This window comes from Lotus japonicus, chromosome 1 (assembly GCF_012489685.1).
Source record: "Lotus japonicus ecotype B-129 chromosome 1, LjGifu_v1.2".
NCBI lineage: Eukaryota > Viridiplantae > Streptophyta > Magnoliopsida > Fabales > Fabaceae > Lotus > Lotus japonicus.
Genome location: NC_080041.1, coordinates 109,275,644 through 109,291,343, shown reverse-complemented (window position 1 = coordinate 109,291,343; position 15,700 = coordinate 109,275,644). Strand labels below are relative to the sequence as shown.

Here is a 15,700-nt window from a genome sequence, read left to right as displayed (position 1 = left end):
TGTATTTTTTTATGCATTAATTGGAAATTGTAGATGTATTTGTTTGTTAGGAATAATTTCCCTATAATTTCAATGTACTATACAATACAATACATCCAAATTCATTGTGAGGTGTTTGGAACCAGTTATTGACTTATTGGGTTTCAAGCCATTCAAAGATATTTACATTTTACATTATTTGGTAAGGGTTGTCTAACTACCTCATGTGAGTCTTAATGAAATTGCATATGATATGATTTTTGAACCAAACCCAAGACTAATAGCTTATAATAGTATTGAGATAGAAAGTTGGGCTGGGGAATTACCTGGCTCATCCTCTCTCCACAAAACAAACAACTTGGCACCTTTAATCTTGTGGGACTCATGGCTTCTCTCATCGGAGTTTGAGACATCAAGCAAATGCAATAGCGATATAAATGTGAATGGAGATGGCCTGAAACGTCGTTGCGTTGTGTTCTTTGTCAGTGGATATCTATGCATCTTTGACAAAAAAAACTTTCTCAACCCGGTTTGATCCACTAGTTTTACTAAGACCCTAATTGAGTCATTCTGAGTGGCACTGAATCTCTGATCCAACTAGCTGCTCGGACCGGTTGAACCGTTTTTTAATAACAATATCAATAACAATATATGACAATGTTGTTAAATTCAAACCGTTAATCGTCTCGGTCAAGACGCTTGGTTAAAGGATCACTAGTCCAACCAGTGAGTCAATGATTCAACCAGTTAACTCGGTATTAAGTAATTTTTAAGTTTTCATATCCCCAATTAAAAATTGGCACGTTTGGATTTGATATGCCTATAACTTTGACAAAGAGAATTTATGTGTTTAAATCAAATTGATTATTTTTAGCCTTATTTTTATTACACGAGGAAAACTAAAAGATAGCACAACTAAGAAAGCACGTCAAAAGCACAATGCTTGAATAACATAAGAGGGTAGAAGTCTCTAAACACGATGCTGAGAACCATCCATGCAGACTTGTCGGGCAAATACATCTGCTACATTATTCCTCTCCTTGGAAACATGAACAAGTTGAGTACTCCAATCACGACCCAAAACCACCCGAACTCTAGCAATCGTATCCCTCACCCATAATTGCGCCGAATCTATATATTCAATTGAAATGACAAATAATCTCTCTATACCCAAACTCTCAGGCATGCTTAAGCCCGAGCTCAACTGTTAGAAAGGTTTTCCAAAATCAAAACTCACATAAGCTCCAAGTGAAATTTATATTTAAGTTGTTATTTTGACTTTTGTGCATTAACTCGTGGTAATTTTCCTTTGGTTGATCCCGTAATGCCCATACCAGAATGCACACAATGAATGCCCAAGACCTTATGGGCCCGTTTGGTGGTTAGGATAGGATAAAAGCAGGATATGATAGAGAGTTGGATAAAGATAGAATATGATAAGAACATGATAGACTCTTATCCTATCATGTGTTCGAGATGCACAGGATAATAACATGATATGATATATAATTAGAAAAATGTATCAAATTTTTCTTTAAATAAAAAATACATTTAAAAATTGATTCTTTAAATTATCATTTTAAAAAGTGATTATTCTATTAATTTAATTTTTTTACATTTTTGTAAATGAGCATATATATGTTTTAAAATAACTATCAGTAAATTAATTTTATTGATTAGCTTTTTTTAAGGGAGCCTATTTTAATTAAAATTATGTAGTCAATCAATTGTTTTAAACTTAGTTTTGACAAGTGATAAAAAATTAAAAATAGAGGTTAACTAAATTAAATAAATATTATTAAAAATATTAATTTCTCCAAAGTACTTTATGTTTAAATTATTATATAAGTAGAGAAATGATTTTAATAACGGATGATAACAAAAAATTAATCTATTACTGTTAATGAATTTATGTTTATAAGTGAGTAGTCTATTTTACTATTTAATGAATAATTATTTATTTATTTTTACTTTAATTAAAAGTAATTTTATTTATTTATTAAGTAATATCATTATATATTGAAATAAATTAATTTGGGGTTCCGAAATCAAAAAAGAATATATAACTATTATCCTATCCTGTCAGGATAAGTTCTATCCTAGCTCCCTCTCAGGATAACTTTTACCCATGATGGACAAGATAAGATAAGAGACATGATAGTGTTTTCATATCCTGCTGATGCAACAAACACTAGATAACAACATGATAAGATTACTATCATATCCTGTCCTTCCTTATCTTATCCACCAAACAGACCGTATGAAACAAAGCTCACCGGTTATTTGAAAACCCGGTCGGTTCATTCCGGTTCGCAGCTCAAACTGGTTGCTAGTCCGGTTCCCGGTCGGACCGGTTAATAACACTGATATATATATATATGATGGTACTCCACTAACTCCAGGATTGTTGATATTTCAATTTCAAAGCAAATTGGTATTCCGACGAAATAGGTGCAAAGTCACACAGGAATCTGCAAGAGACTGCTGCTGCTGCAATGGCCGCGCCAGAGGGACAAGAAGCTATCGTTGCCGAACCTCAACGCCCCATTACCAACATCCTCATCATCATTGGTACGTACCTTATCATATTATCAATGTCTCTTCTGTCTTTGTGTTGTTTGTATTTTCCTTTGATTGTGTTATCGTTGCTTTTGATTAACAGCTATGCAGACGGAGGCGCTTCCTGTTGTCAATAAGTTTCACCTCACTGAAGATCCTCACTCTCCGTCAGTGTCTCTCTGCTCTCATCATCTCTCCTAATTTTATTTTTCTTAGGGTTTATCATCACTCACTCTCATTTGGAACAAGGAATACAAATTTATGCTAATGCTATGCTGCTTGATAATTAATTTTGAGTTTGAGCAACATCTAGGAATTTTTATTTTGTGGGGTTGGTTGGTGGGGTTGAGCAAAATGGACTTGTGATGTGATGCTTTTCATTTTCATGTATTTACATTGATTGATGTGTGTATACATAATGGTGTAGGTTTCCGCAAGGGGTACCGTGGGTCCGGTATCATGGCACTTACAAAGATCTCAATATAAACTTGATCTGGCCTGGAAAAGATCCAACTTTGGGTAAGGATGTTTAATTCTTTACAATTTATTTCGTGCTAAAATCCGTATACAACAAACAAAGTAAAAAGTGATTGGTAGTTTTCACTTTTTTTTACAAGAGTAGCCGTTTTTCAATAGGTTTATGATGAATCTGATTGTTTGGAAGAAATGTGATATAAGGTGGGAATAGTGAATGTTTTGCTAAGTGCTTAGCCAATCCACACTGTTACAACAAAATATAAAACAGGGCATTCTGATCCATTCTATTCCAGCAGCGTCTTTGCTGATCGATCCTAGACTTTCTTCATTTCTAGATTGTGTTACATGGACAGTGGTATGAATGTCTAGCTGTTAGCATAACTAGTTAACATGCCCCCTCTACACGTCTGCAAGGAACATAAACAAAGTGATGATGTTGTTTTGTTTGAAAACTCTAATTTGACGAGTCCTGGCCCTTTTCTTTCAGGGGTTGATAGTGTAGGAACGATATCATCTGCTCTTGTAACATATGCTGCTATTCAAGCATTGCAACCCGACTTGATCATTAATGCAGGCACTGCTGGTGGCTTCAAGGTAAGCACTGTCTTTGTCCCTCTTTCCTGTCAATATTGTTACATTTCCTTGTTTTCTACTCCAAAATATCTATATTTTGTGTTATTCCTAGCTACCTTTGGTCCTCTTTCCTGTGAAACTGTTGTCCTATTCATTTTGCAATAATTGATGCTTATGATCTGATACATATTTTCCTTTTACATAAACTGGTGGATGTAAATTTTTTCATAAACTTAATAAACATGTTAAATGATGTCTTTTACACTTCTTAAAAACCTTCTGTAATTAACTTACATGAAAAGAGATAAAACCTATTAATCGAAAGCATTATTTATAAATTATAATCAATAATTGGCCTTAGATTTTATATCTTACATTTTTATATGCAAATCGAGTTTTAATCAAGAATTGGATTGAATTGAAACTATAACTAGCTTGAGAGGATTGAGAACATTATTGTCATTTATTGATGACAAAGTTATGGTATTCGTCTTCTATGATAGATGTACGTGTATCAAAATAGTATTTTTTATAGTAAATTAAAATCTTCTCATGGTTATGTATGCGGCTGGAAATATTCCGATGCAGATATATGCATTAACATGTTTTTCTATTTAGTGCTCATTCCTGGAATTTTTTGTTTCAGGCCAAAGGAGCTAGTGTTGGTGATATTTTCATTGTATCAGATTGTGCTTTTCATGACAGAAGAATACCCATACCTGTAAGTGTTGTGTTATTCCTCTTTGTGGCTCTTGATTTTTTTTTTCTTTTGCTCTCTTCTCTACTTGAAATGCAATTAACTATAACAATTTTGTATATAAGATAGAACTGTGAAAAATGGAATAATCTATTGTTGTTGTTGTTGCCTTGTTGGTATAATTTATTGTGGAATGTATGTTTTTGGGAAGGAGTGGGAAAGGGGGTATAAGAAAAGGTATCCTTTCTCTAGTTTTGGTTTTTGTTTTATCTACACTTTATCTTTCTTTTCCATTTATCTCCTCTTTCCTTCCAGCAATATCATTCCTTGATCTAAGAAAATGGATTGACCTAATCTTGCTTTAGTTGCTCCATTGAACATAGAACATTAGAGAGAAATGAGAAAGAGTAACATTAAGGTGGTTGACCTTTTTATGTCAATGTCATGCATTACTGGAAGTTTTGTTTTGAAGGCTATACTGAGTTGTGTTGTCAAGTAATCAAGCGGACTATTTGTATTTTTTTTCTTTTAGATCTTGCAATTGTACTAGTTAGGAAGCTTCCTAAGAAGATTGTTGCCATTATGATTTACCGTATTCTTCTTTAAGATCCTTCACTAGTGAAATGAATGTTAAATACTTAATATATATATATGTGTGTGTTTATTTTGTAATTGAATTAATAAGTCTGCACATTATTCTTAAACAGGTACATATTTAATCCGTCTGGGGGGGGGGGTGAACTTATGTGCCAAAAACTGCTTGATGCTTGCAATGTAGTGACGTAGAAGTTTTGATGTTAACATGGATATATATGTTGTCTTTTACAGGTTTTTGATCTGTATGGAGTTGGTTTACGTAAAGCCTTTGAAACACCCAACCTTACCAAGGAACTTGATCTGAAGGTGATTTCCATCTACTAAATTGTGTATATCAAAGTTAATAAATGCTCCAAATCATGCTTCTACTGCCATCTTTGCTTGAACATGTTACGTACGTACATTAATAATGTCTGTATGGGGAGGGATTAATGTAAATTTTATCCATATGATCTATATTCTATTGGATATAACTCTGAATTGAATGGTAGATATATGTTAAACTCTTACACCTATGTAACTTAAACCTCCTCTCACACAAATTAGATGCTATTGTTAAATCAGATTAACTGTATTGAAGTATTGCACATTCAATGTGTGCCTTTGAGCACAAAATTACCTTCCTATTTTTTACTATTTTCTTGGCTTGACACTTTGACCAGGATATTTTCTTCATCTATGAATAGTTTTCTTACTGACATCTTAAGCAACCAGATCTTGACTGTTACTATTGACAGGTCAATAGTACATATAACTCTTGCTGTTAATACTTACTATCTTGATTTCTGTACTTGAAGGGAGGCAGTTCCATTTTTGCATAGTTTGAATGCATACCCAATTTATTGAGTGAATTGAACGGAATAGAATTTACAATTCTCTGATGTTACCACTTACCAAGTAGTTTATGAAGATGTTACAAATTTATTGCTGCCTTTGCATGGATGTCATAATCTTGTAAATGAATAAACAGCTTTACGCTAGATCATAATCATGGTAGTAGTTGCTCATTTACAACAGGGTATGAATCTTACTTATAAGCAATGTGATGTTTCATTTTGCATGTCTAACACATTGAAGATATATTTTTCTTTTCTTTATCCGGTGCCTAATAATTCTTTCATTGTTTAAATTAGTCAAACAAAAGTTGAATCTTAAAACACTTCGTGTGCTTATTTCAGGTGGCTAGATTGTCTACTGGTGACTCTTTAGATACGACAGAGCAGGATGAATCATCAATACTTGCAAATGATGCCACCGTTAAAGATATGGAGGTACTCATACCAGCTTAATTGCATAAGCCTACGCAACTTGCAGGCTCATAGTTTGAGTTTCCCTTTGTTGAATATAGATGTTGGCTTAACTCCATGTCTCCATCCATGTTTCACCTTTTTTTTCTGCAGGGAGCAGCTGTTGCCTATGTTGCAGAGCTTCTGAAAGTTCCTGCAATTTTTATAAAAGCTGTGACTGATATCGTTGATGGTGATAAACCAACTGCAGAAGAATTCCTGCAGAATTTGGCTTCTGTAACTGCTGCACTTGATGTGGCTGTCGAAAAAGTTATTAGTTTTATTAATGGGAAGTGCGTATCTGAACTTTGACAACCTTTCCAATTTGTTATATGCAATGCTAGACTCAATTGTACACTACCATAACAGATTGGAATTTGTGAGATTTAAGCAAAAATCGGAACTCGTACACCAAAAATGATTGTTTGTGTCATTCATTGTATACATGTACAATGACCACTTCCTTCAGTAAACTCCATAAAGTACTGGTTTATAATTGCCTGAGAGTTCTACATGATTTTGAAATGATTGAGAACTTCATTTTAATAATATTAAGTGTCTCAGTCTCAGTTTATGGTTGCTTCAATTTATTTTATGTTTGGACACTAAAGTAAATTTGCCTACAAGTTCAAGTTGTATTTAATATTTATGCCCTGTCAAAATTCATGGAAAAGGAGTGGCCTAACCCTCACTCTTGTGTACACTTGCGAATGTTAACACTTACAAACGTGTAAGCATGTTTGGATCATCTTTTCTTTTCCTCTAGAGAGACAATTATGACACTTACAGAAGCTATTCATGGGATTTTTTTCTCTAGGTGTAGAAAAATGTCCTAACATGCAAATGTATACACTTGCATTCATGTATACTTGTTCGTATCAATATGAACATGAGTAAGAAATTGCAAGTGTGCACAGTCATATTCTATTTCAAAAACAAGTATCATTGTGTTGAACGCAACACTAAAGGGTTCGGTTACAAGTTAAAGGCTCTAGTTGAATTCCAGAACAAGGGATTAACAAGCTGCAACCAGAGGAGCTCTCGATTGGATACGCCAATTCTCTGATGGGCCTTGTGACCTTAGATTACTTTTAAGAATTCTATTTCTTGCCAGGAACCTAGGTGCCTGACTAAAATTGTATGTTTCTCCTACTTTGAATCAAATTTGAATGCAATGTGCATTATTACCATGGTCCATGGTGCCATATTCGTGATATAAAACTCAAATGCTGATTTTGGACTTTGGCAAAACAAAACCATAAAATAAATGTTATGTTAGACATAATCCTTTCAAACAACTTGCGGATGAGTCCCACAGAGGCTCAAGCAATGCTACTTTACATACGACTACACGGATAATTTTTTGGTTAGAACTTGAGCACGTGGAATAGTTATTTGAAGAACTGAATTAAGAGAGTCTTTGTAAAAGAGACAGCATCTCCAACTACAAATACTATAACTTAAAACAAAAATATATAGTCTTTCCTTCATCCCAAAATTTACAGAGAACCAGCATCTTCCAAGGAGCCAAACTTTGTCATCACAAGATTGACTGCAACGTTGACCAAATTGCTTGATTAAGTTAATTTAAATGACTGAACTGAATCTTCAATCACACCACTCCAGAGGGAAGACGGAGAACAAGCTGTCCCCCGAAAACACTGCAACAAATTAAGTATCATAAGGGTAAGAATCATGCTGGAAAGTTCTTGAGATACCATCAGGAAAGCAAGAAAGAGCCAAAAGGCGAAAGAATTATAAACTAACCTTTTGACATAATAGTAACAGAAATCTGCTAATATAAAAGTCTGTACAATTTCTGAGATAAGAACCATTGAAGGCCATAAACCATACCCCAAGGCAACCAACAAATGTCCACGACTATCTAACACCTGTTGCAGGAAATGTTAATTTAGTAGGAGACCAGCATTTTATGTATCCAATAAAATTGCGCTACTATAGAAATGTGCTATGAACATCAAACTCGGAACCCTCTCCCTGACTATGTAACTGGATGTAAATTTAAAAATCAACATATAAAAATTCAAAAGAAAACTCAGACAGACGCAAAATACCAATGAGCTGACTAATGAAATACGAGTTTGGGTGAAAGGATCATACCTGAAGAACCCAATGAGCACAGCTCAGGAATCTTGCAACACCCAATGCAAATACATAATGTGCTGTGAATGGCTCAACAATCTGAAATTATAAATTGAAATGAATTAGGAAGGAATGGTGTAGAATTTGATCCTGTATGTAATTTGTACATAGGAATTTTATTTACTTGGGTGTTCTGCATGACTCGCAATTGGGGTAGCACTGACACGGCTTCCAGATAAACACAGAACGCCCAAAAAATTCTGTTCAATAAATGATGAGAAGTTGATGGATGAATAAACAAGGCTAAGACAGCACAGGGTGCCACCTGCATTCAATTTCATAAATAGAGTAGGTCAATACACAAGTAATTGTCAGTAAGTGGCAATGCAAATTCATTCAAAAGAGGAATAAATAAAAATCCTTAAAGTTAAGTTAAAGAAAAACCACATTCAAATATCACCTACACTCTACAGTAGCTTCTATAAGATGCCAGGGCTTTTTTCTTTGCACAAATGATGTAGCAAGGATAAAAATTGACAGCTCTAGTACAACAGTCTTGATAAATGTCGGCTTCGTTTGAAAATTGGAGCTTAAATTTTAGAATGAGATGATAGGGTGCTTACCACATAGTATATTGCAAAGTTGTCCTTCTCCTCCATGTAACTAGACTTCAAATTAAAACGAATCATGTATATAACCCACAATGTTGTTGCCAAAGTAGACAAATCAAGCAAAGTGTGTATATCATATTCCATGACAAAACTGCAGTACAGCCTGACAGCTAGAAACATAGCTGTTAATTCCTGGGATTTTAGGGACAATCCTGCACATAATAATTTTTTTTAGATAATAATGATTCAGAAATTTGGTATCACACCCTTCAATTGTCTCTATTTAAGATATATCATATTCTATGCCTCTTTTTTAATTCACCAACAATTGTCAAGGAAAAAGAGGAAATCAAAACCAGCCAAACAATGCCATACATAGTTCAACAAATTCATCATGAAACAAGCACATTATTAATAATAATAATAATAATAATAATAATAATAATAATAATAGATCAATTATAGGTGAAAGTGCAAAACAGTGTTTCAACATTTTCTACATGCATGCAAGAAAGAAACAATCTCCACACAATTCAACATTTTCACCATATCAATTATAGGTGAAATTGCAGGGATATATATATCATATTCCATCTGAAATATGCATGAAGCGAATTGAATGATGAATTTTACGTACCGGCACATGTCTTCTCTTTGATGAGCTTGTAGATGAGAAGAGAAATTCCAAGGGAGTGGACAGCCTCAGCGGCTACGAAGAGGTTGTCGTGGTCGTGAACAATGAAGCGGAGAACCACCAAAGCCGCCATGCCAGAAACGACGGCGAGAAAGGCCTTGACCTTCGGTGGCTGCCGCCGCACCCATGTGGTGATGGCGTGGATCGGCTTTTTCTTGTCACCCGTCATCATCTTTCTATTTCTTCTTCTTCTTCTTCCTCTGCTTCCCTCCGCCTTAATTAACGATTGATTGTGGCGTTCGCAATTCAACAACGGATTACGAAACCTCTCATCTTAAATATTCAAAATCTCATGCCAACAAATAATAATATTACTGTTATTTATTTTTAAAATAAATATATTAAAAAATTAGAACACACTTTGGTATCAAAACAATTTTCCAAGTATATTTCCTTTTAGAATTCGATGTAAATGTATATTTAAGAATGATATTTTAAAAATAAATATATTTTAGATATTACTTCTTGTGATTTGTGAGTTACATTGATTTAACACGTTTAACAAGGGTGTGATTGGTTCTACTTCCATATTCTTAATCAGTTTCATAATCAATTTTTGAGTGTTCTAATATTTCCTTTCGCAATAAAGAACTACATCTGAATTATGTTGATATAACCAATTGTGGAATTTCACAATGAAATTTCATAGTACCCAACAAATTTCATTTTATATTAAAATCAATTATTAAACTGGTCCAAACATGCAATAAAGATATTGATTCCCACTGCTTTTTGTACCTTAGTTTCCAAGCTAAATATATCAACCTCAAGCTTGCGCGAAAGGGGGTCTTATAGACAAATATAGGAGGGGAAATTGAACTAAGCAACAGATTAGGAGAGACAGTTGAATGAAGACACAGCTACAAAAGAGTAGATTCTCACTCAATAGAGGAGTGTAATGCAGCTATCATTCAATGAGAATTCAATCACTTTCCTTAGTTTTTCCCTCATCTCTCATTTCATAAGAGTAAGACAATATGTTTAAAACAAACGGTTAATGCTGGGAAACTTGTGTTTGTTATATGCATTCTCCTAGTTTTAATGGTTTTGTTGAGAGGAAATACTTATCTTTTATAATGTAATTAAATGCAGCAAATGCTAATGATTGTAAGGTATTGGCTAAAAGTGAAAATTATACTAATGCACATCTGCTCCTTAGTATGAAAAGGGAAGACAGAGGAATGCATGATTATCCTGTAATTTTAACCACATCTGCAATGTGGTAAAGCCAGATCAAGTTAATACATTCCATGTTTAATGCCTTCATAATCTCAACTGAATTATAGCACCTGGGTCTACTGGATGCATATCACGTAGTTCCAAAGAACTAACCATAGCCTCACCTTTTGCATATAACAATTTGTTGTTAAGAATCCTAAAACTATGCAGATGCTAGACATATCATTCCACAGAAGAAATATGTAAATACTTGACAAATGAAATCAAACATGGTAAGCTTCACTTAGGTGTTTGCCTCCACCTTGCTCTTCTTCCATTCCATTCCTCACTTTGTCTTTTTTTTCCCAAAACATATTCACAAAGTCCATGAATTTGATCTCTTGAGTAAAGGCTTTAGCTGTTTGTCATCTTCCAGTGCTACAATACCTAAATGTGATGGATCATCCAGCATCATCCTAGCCACCAGGTAACCAGCAATAGACCATGTTTGGAATTTACGCGCCTGCTTCCCAACGTATCGACCAAGAGTTCCATCATAATATTCAGGCCAATTGTCCTTTACCAATCTGGTCTCAGCAATGTGAAGGGCACGTCTTGCAATTTGGGGCCGTCCCGTCTTGATGGAGGCCGCAGACAGAAGCCATAAAAGAACTGTAATCACAACAATAAATGTATCCCACATGAACTTAGGAAGGAAACTAATGCAAATGAATAGCATCATATAACTAGTACCCTTAAGATCGTGGTTAAGATCTTAAAAATAATAACTATTGAATGAAAAATAAGGCTCTATAAGTTCCCTGTGTATTATAGACAGTTTCTAATTCTATGTCCTTAAGGCATCAATTAGCAAACACCCTATTCAGAAAGACAAAGACCTCATTTGAATAGACCTCTAAAAGTATCTGAATCCAGTGCCTAATTACATGCACTTATAAACTCTCCAACAGGCACTACTGCTTTTAGCTCTGTATAAATGTACTTAGTTTAGAACTAGGATGTAATGTTTCCTATATTGCTTGAAATTAAGAATGGTAGCTTAGGATAGAAGTACCTGGCCAAGATCCACCATTGTGGTAACTCCATCTAGTATTTTTAGGGTCACATCCTGTTACGATCCTCCATTCATGGCTTTCAATGGCTGGATAACAAACTTTGACAGGCATGTCCCCAATTAACTCTTCCCACCGTGATTCTATTAGGTCCATGATTGCAACTGACTGCTCAGGAGTTGCCAAGGAAGACAGAATTGCAATGCAATTGCCCAGACAAAACCAGCGGAAATCCATCCTAGCAGGGCTGACATTCCCTACAAAGTATCCACCATGATGAGGCATGAAATCAAAAACCCAATCTGGTAAAGAATCAGGAATGACATTAAACTTGTTGACTGCAGTATGTGAGTACTCTTCTGTTTTGAAGCGATAAACATCATTGAGTTGCTTCAAATCCAACCAAAAGTAGCTTCTCATATGGTAGCTCAAGGCATGCAAGCGTTTGACAATCCGTTCCATGAACTCTTTCCCTTCAGCATCTGGCTTAAGCAATTGCAACGCACATCTTAAAGCCATGAAGAACAATGCTTGAATTTCTATTGGATACCCATAAACACCCTGAATTCACAAATAAATAATTGAAAGTAAGAATTGGATAAATCAACCACTAGGAATAAAAGTACATACATTTAGAATTACTGTATTCTGTCATATAGTCATTCTATTCACTCATGAATTATTATTCAGTTGGCACTTGCATAGAAACAGATTATCTCTTTACTTTGTATGCAGGATTAAATGATAAATCTATGAAATTGGAAAAACCTGGAATGGAACAATCATCTTATCCAACAATTAGGGCCTAGATTAAAGACAGTAAACAATGTAAAAATGAGGGTATCATAAATTTAAGAAAACTCACCATTCTACGATCAATCATACAACATCCATCAGCGCATAGTAACGTTGGAAATGTGTCAAACCCCTCTGACAGGCATAAACTTAGAATCAAGCGCATACCCTTTTGACACTCAGGCCGTTCAGCCAAAGAAGAGTCTCCTGTAGACTTTGTGTATGCACGGAGTAAGATAATCCACCAAAATCCAGAATCAACAGGAGCAACCCTTCCTATTGCACTTTCACCAAAATCTGCTATCAGGGTTTCATGGTTTCTGACTGGATCATGGTATACTTTAAAACTAGCAGGCATTACCCCTTCCGCTAGATGGAACCTGTCAATCTTTTTCTCCCATGATTGAAGGCGAAGGGTCTTTAGAATAAAGTTTTTAACAATATCTGGTTCCCCATGCATCAGAAAAGCCAAAGCACTCGGCACAAAGTCTCTTATAAACACCTATACACAAATTTAATACCTTAGATAGATTAGACCGCAGTAGCAAACTCAAAATAGCAGATAATTCAATACAAGTTCACTTCGTGAATGTTTGGTTTCATGATTTTCACATAATCCAATACAAGTTCACTTAGAAGCTAAGACTTAAGCTTTTGACCATATTAGAAATTGGGAAACTTAACTCAACCCAAAAGCTAGCTCAAGAGTTGATAATTGTTCTACCCTTTATAAACACTTGTTTGGCCGTATCTCTAGCTAATGTGAGACTTCTAACACAGATTCTAAAACATTTCACTTTCGAACCAAACATGTTAATAATCTAGATTGTGTAGCGGGATTGGTGGATTTAATTCATATCACTAGAATTATAAGTATAGATTCATACAAAACCTTAGGCCATAAAGTATAACCAAAATTCAAGTGTGTTATGAAATTGTGCCAACCCCAAATCCCCACTAAAAAAGGACATAGAAGAAACAGTTACTTTGGACATGATTAAAGCATGGTACCTGATCATAATTAAGCTTCTCATCAGAATTATCCAAGGCAGCAATTGTCCCAACTGGCTGACCGCGAAAATATACTAAGGAACGCCTGAGAGCTTCCCAAGCTTCAGACACTATCAATGGATGTGGATCCAATATGAGTGATCTTGGAGTATTAAGACCTGATTTTGGCAGAAGAAAAAATGAGTTGTCAAGATGGTCGGGAAGGCGATAATAGTTGTCAGGTTTAGTGGACAATTGACGCGGAGAAAAGCCTATGGATAGTTCACTCATTGATCTTTCATCACATGACCTCTGTCTCTCTATATTCAAAAGCCTTGGCTTATCTAATGCTTTGGAGAAATCAAACTCCTCAACTTCTGCCACAGAACATAGTGTGTCTTCTGGATTCCTAGAATTTCCATTTTGATGAGACCAATCCACCGGAAAGGAAGACGACGACATCTTCCTAAATCTCAGCACTTGCAATCCTGCACATATATAGAAGGGTTTGATAAAGTTTATCACATAAATGAACATAAAGCTAATATTTCAAAACTGGTGCATCACTCTTTTACCCGAAATTCCAAAAATGATAGCAGGCAAGGATTATGAACACCAACAAACAAAAAATTGATAAAAATCATAACAAAAAAAGAAAGCATTATGATTCGGGTTTAATTGATGAGGAACAGTGGAAATGCAGAGGAGACTATTGAACATCGCTGTTGATGGCTTACAACGTGACAAAACCATGTGAATGTTAGAATCCAAAAACGCACGTACAGAAAATACAAATCTGTGCAGAGTTTTCAAATCATGCTGGTTTCAGTCAGAGAGAAACACAGGCGTAGATTAATTATGATGATGCATGGGATGGGAAGGGTGAGATTGAATGAATGAATATTGAAATGAATTGAGGAACAGAGATATGAATGCATGATATCATATACTAACCGCTGAAGATGAAGAGAAATGGATTACAGAGTTATTTTGTTGTGTAGTGAACAAGAGTTGGGGTTGCAGAGAGAGAGAGAGAGAGAGAAAGAAGAAACACGTGAACCGAAGCAAAGCAAAGAAGGACGTTGTGATCGATCTGTGAAGGAAGAATGGCTTTTTGTGTTTTTTGGTTGAATGGTGAATGAATGCATCATGTTTTGGTTTTTGTACGGAGGGGCTGATATTATGGTGCTATACTGCTATGTACGTGCCTGCCTCTTTTCTTATTGCCACACTCACTCTCACTCATTCACCCATACATACACACACTTTGCCAACTAAATTCACATATTAAATGTGTTTGGTCTTATCATAATTCAACTCAAGGGTTTAAATTCTACATTTTTTTATTTGGATTGGACCCCAAAATTGTAGAAATTATTATGATTGAATATCTAATCAAATTTTTATATTCATCATAATTTAAGTTCTATTTTCTTTTGATTTGGATTATTTAACACCACAATCAAAATGATTAAGGATGTGTTTGGTTCTACGGTCAATTGAACGACAAATGCTCTCTCCAACTCCAACTCTCTTTCATATTCATTCTGTCGTAATTCAAAATCTAATCACATATGCACTTATGTCACCAAGCAAACACTAAATTGTTGCAACTTTTAAAATTAGAGGCCTAAATCAAATAAATATATATAGAACAACAAATATCTATTTCAAGGACAAAAAATATATTCAAACCAAAAAAATTAATTCATATATTTAACCTATATTTTTCTTATGGGTATGTTGGTTGTTGTTATGGGGTGGGGGTTCTAATACAATGAAGGTGAGGTGGGGATTGGGCTTTGTTAGGGTTCCATTTGGGGTTCAACATAGGTTGTGGTCGTGGTTAGGGTGGAGGTTGTGGTTTGGATGGTGGGGGTGGGGGTTGAGATGATGAGATGTTGAAGATGATGATGAAGATGTTGAATGTTGAAGATGATAATTAAATTATTTATTATTTATTTTTATTAATAATTTTTATTTTTAACGATTAGTTAATTTTCAGTGGAATTGAAATGAAATAAAGAAAAAGAAAATTCACGTCAACCTCATTGGAAATATATATGGCAGTGACACATAAGAGTCGTGGTGACAAATGACATGTTAGT

The 15,700-nt window shown here is 34.8% G+C and overlaps 3 protein-coding genes across 6 annotated transcripts; 1 reads left to right on the top strand and 2 right to left on the bottom strand.

Annotated features, from left to right (window-relative positions):
* Positions 1-2,383: 2,383 nt before the first annotated feature.
* LOC130729091 (5'-methylthioadenosine nucleosidase) lies at positions 2,384-6,717 on the top strand. The gene is made up of 8 exons (XM_057580721.1): positions 2,384-2,550; positions 2,642-2,705; positions 2,966-3,057; positions 3,503-3,609; positions 4,235-4,309; positions 5,114-5,188; positions 6,061-6,153; positions 6,283-6,717. The coding sequence occupies exons 1-8, from the start codon at positions 2,475-2,477 to the stop codon at positions 6,478-6,480; spliced, it is 780 nt and encodes a 259-aa protein (XP_057436704.1). The 5' UTR covers positions 2,384-2,474; the 3' UTR covers positions 6,481-6,717.
* A 686-nt stretch (positions 6,718-7,403) lies between these two features.
* On the bottom strand, positions 7,404-9,841 carry LOC130732413 (uncharacterized). The gene is made up of 6 exons (XM_057584465.1): positions 9,520-9,841; positions 8,895-9,094; positions 8,456-8,596; positions 8,290-8,370; positions 7,936-8,060; positions 7,404-7,829 (listed from the first exon to the last, which is right to left on the bottom strand). The coding sequence occupies exons 1-6, from the start codon at positions 9,746-9,748 to the stop codon at positions 7,781-7,783; spliced, it is 825 nt and encodes a 274-aa protein (XP_057440448.1). The 5' UTR covers positions 9,749-9,841; the 3' UTR covers positions 7,404-7,780.
* An 832-nt stretch (positions 9,842-10,673) lies between these two features.
* Positions 10,674-14,837, bottom strand: LOC130729090 (probable alkaline/neutral invertase B). 4 transcript variants are annotated; one of them, XM_057580718.1, is made up of 5 exons: positions 14,330-14,531; positions 13,614-14,080; positions 12,673-13,104; positions 11,810-12,368; positions 10,674-11,406 (listed from the first exon to the last, which is right to left on the bottom strand). In XM_057580718.1, the coding sequence occupies exons 2-5, from the start codon at positions 14,052-14,054 to the stop codon at positions 11,111-11,113; spliced, it is 1,728 nt and encodes a 575-aa protein (XP_057436701.1). In that variant the 5' UTR covers positions 14,055-14,080; positions 14,330-14,531; the 3' UTR covers positions 10,674-11,110. The 4 variants fall into 4 exon arrangements, with proteins under 4 accessions (XP_057436701.1, XP_057436702.1, XP_057436700.1 ...); XM_057580719.1 differs by having other exon boundaries at positions 14,376-14,531; XM_057580717.1 differs by lacking the exon at positions 14,330-14,531 and adding an exon at positions 14,168-14,311.
* Between the last annotated feature and the right edge of the window lie 863 nt (positions 14,838-15,700).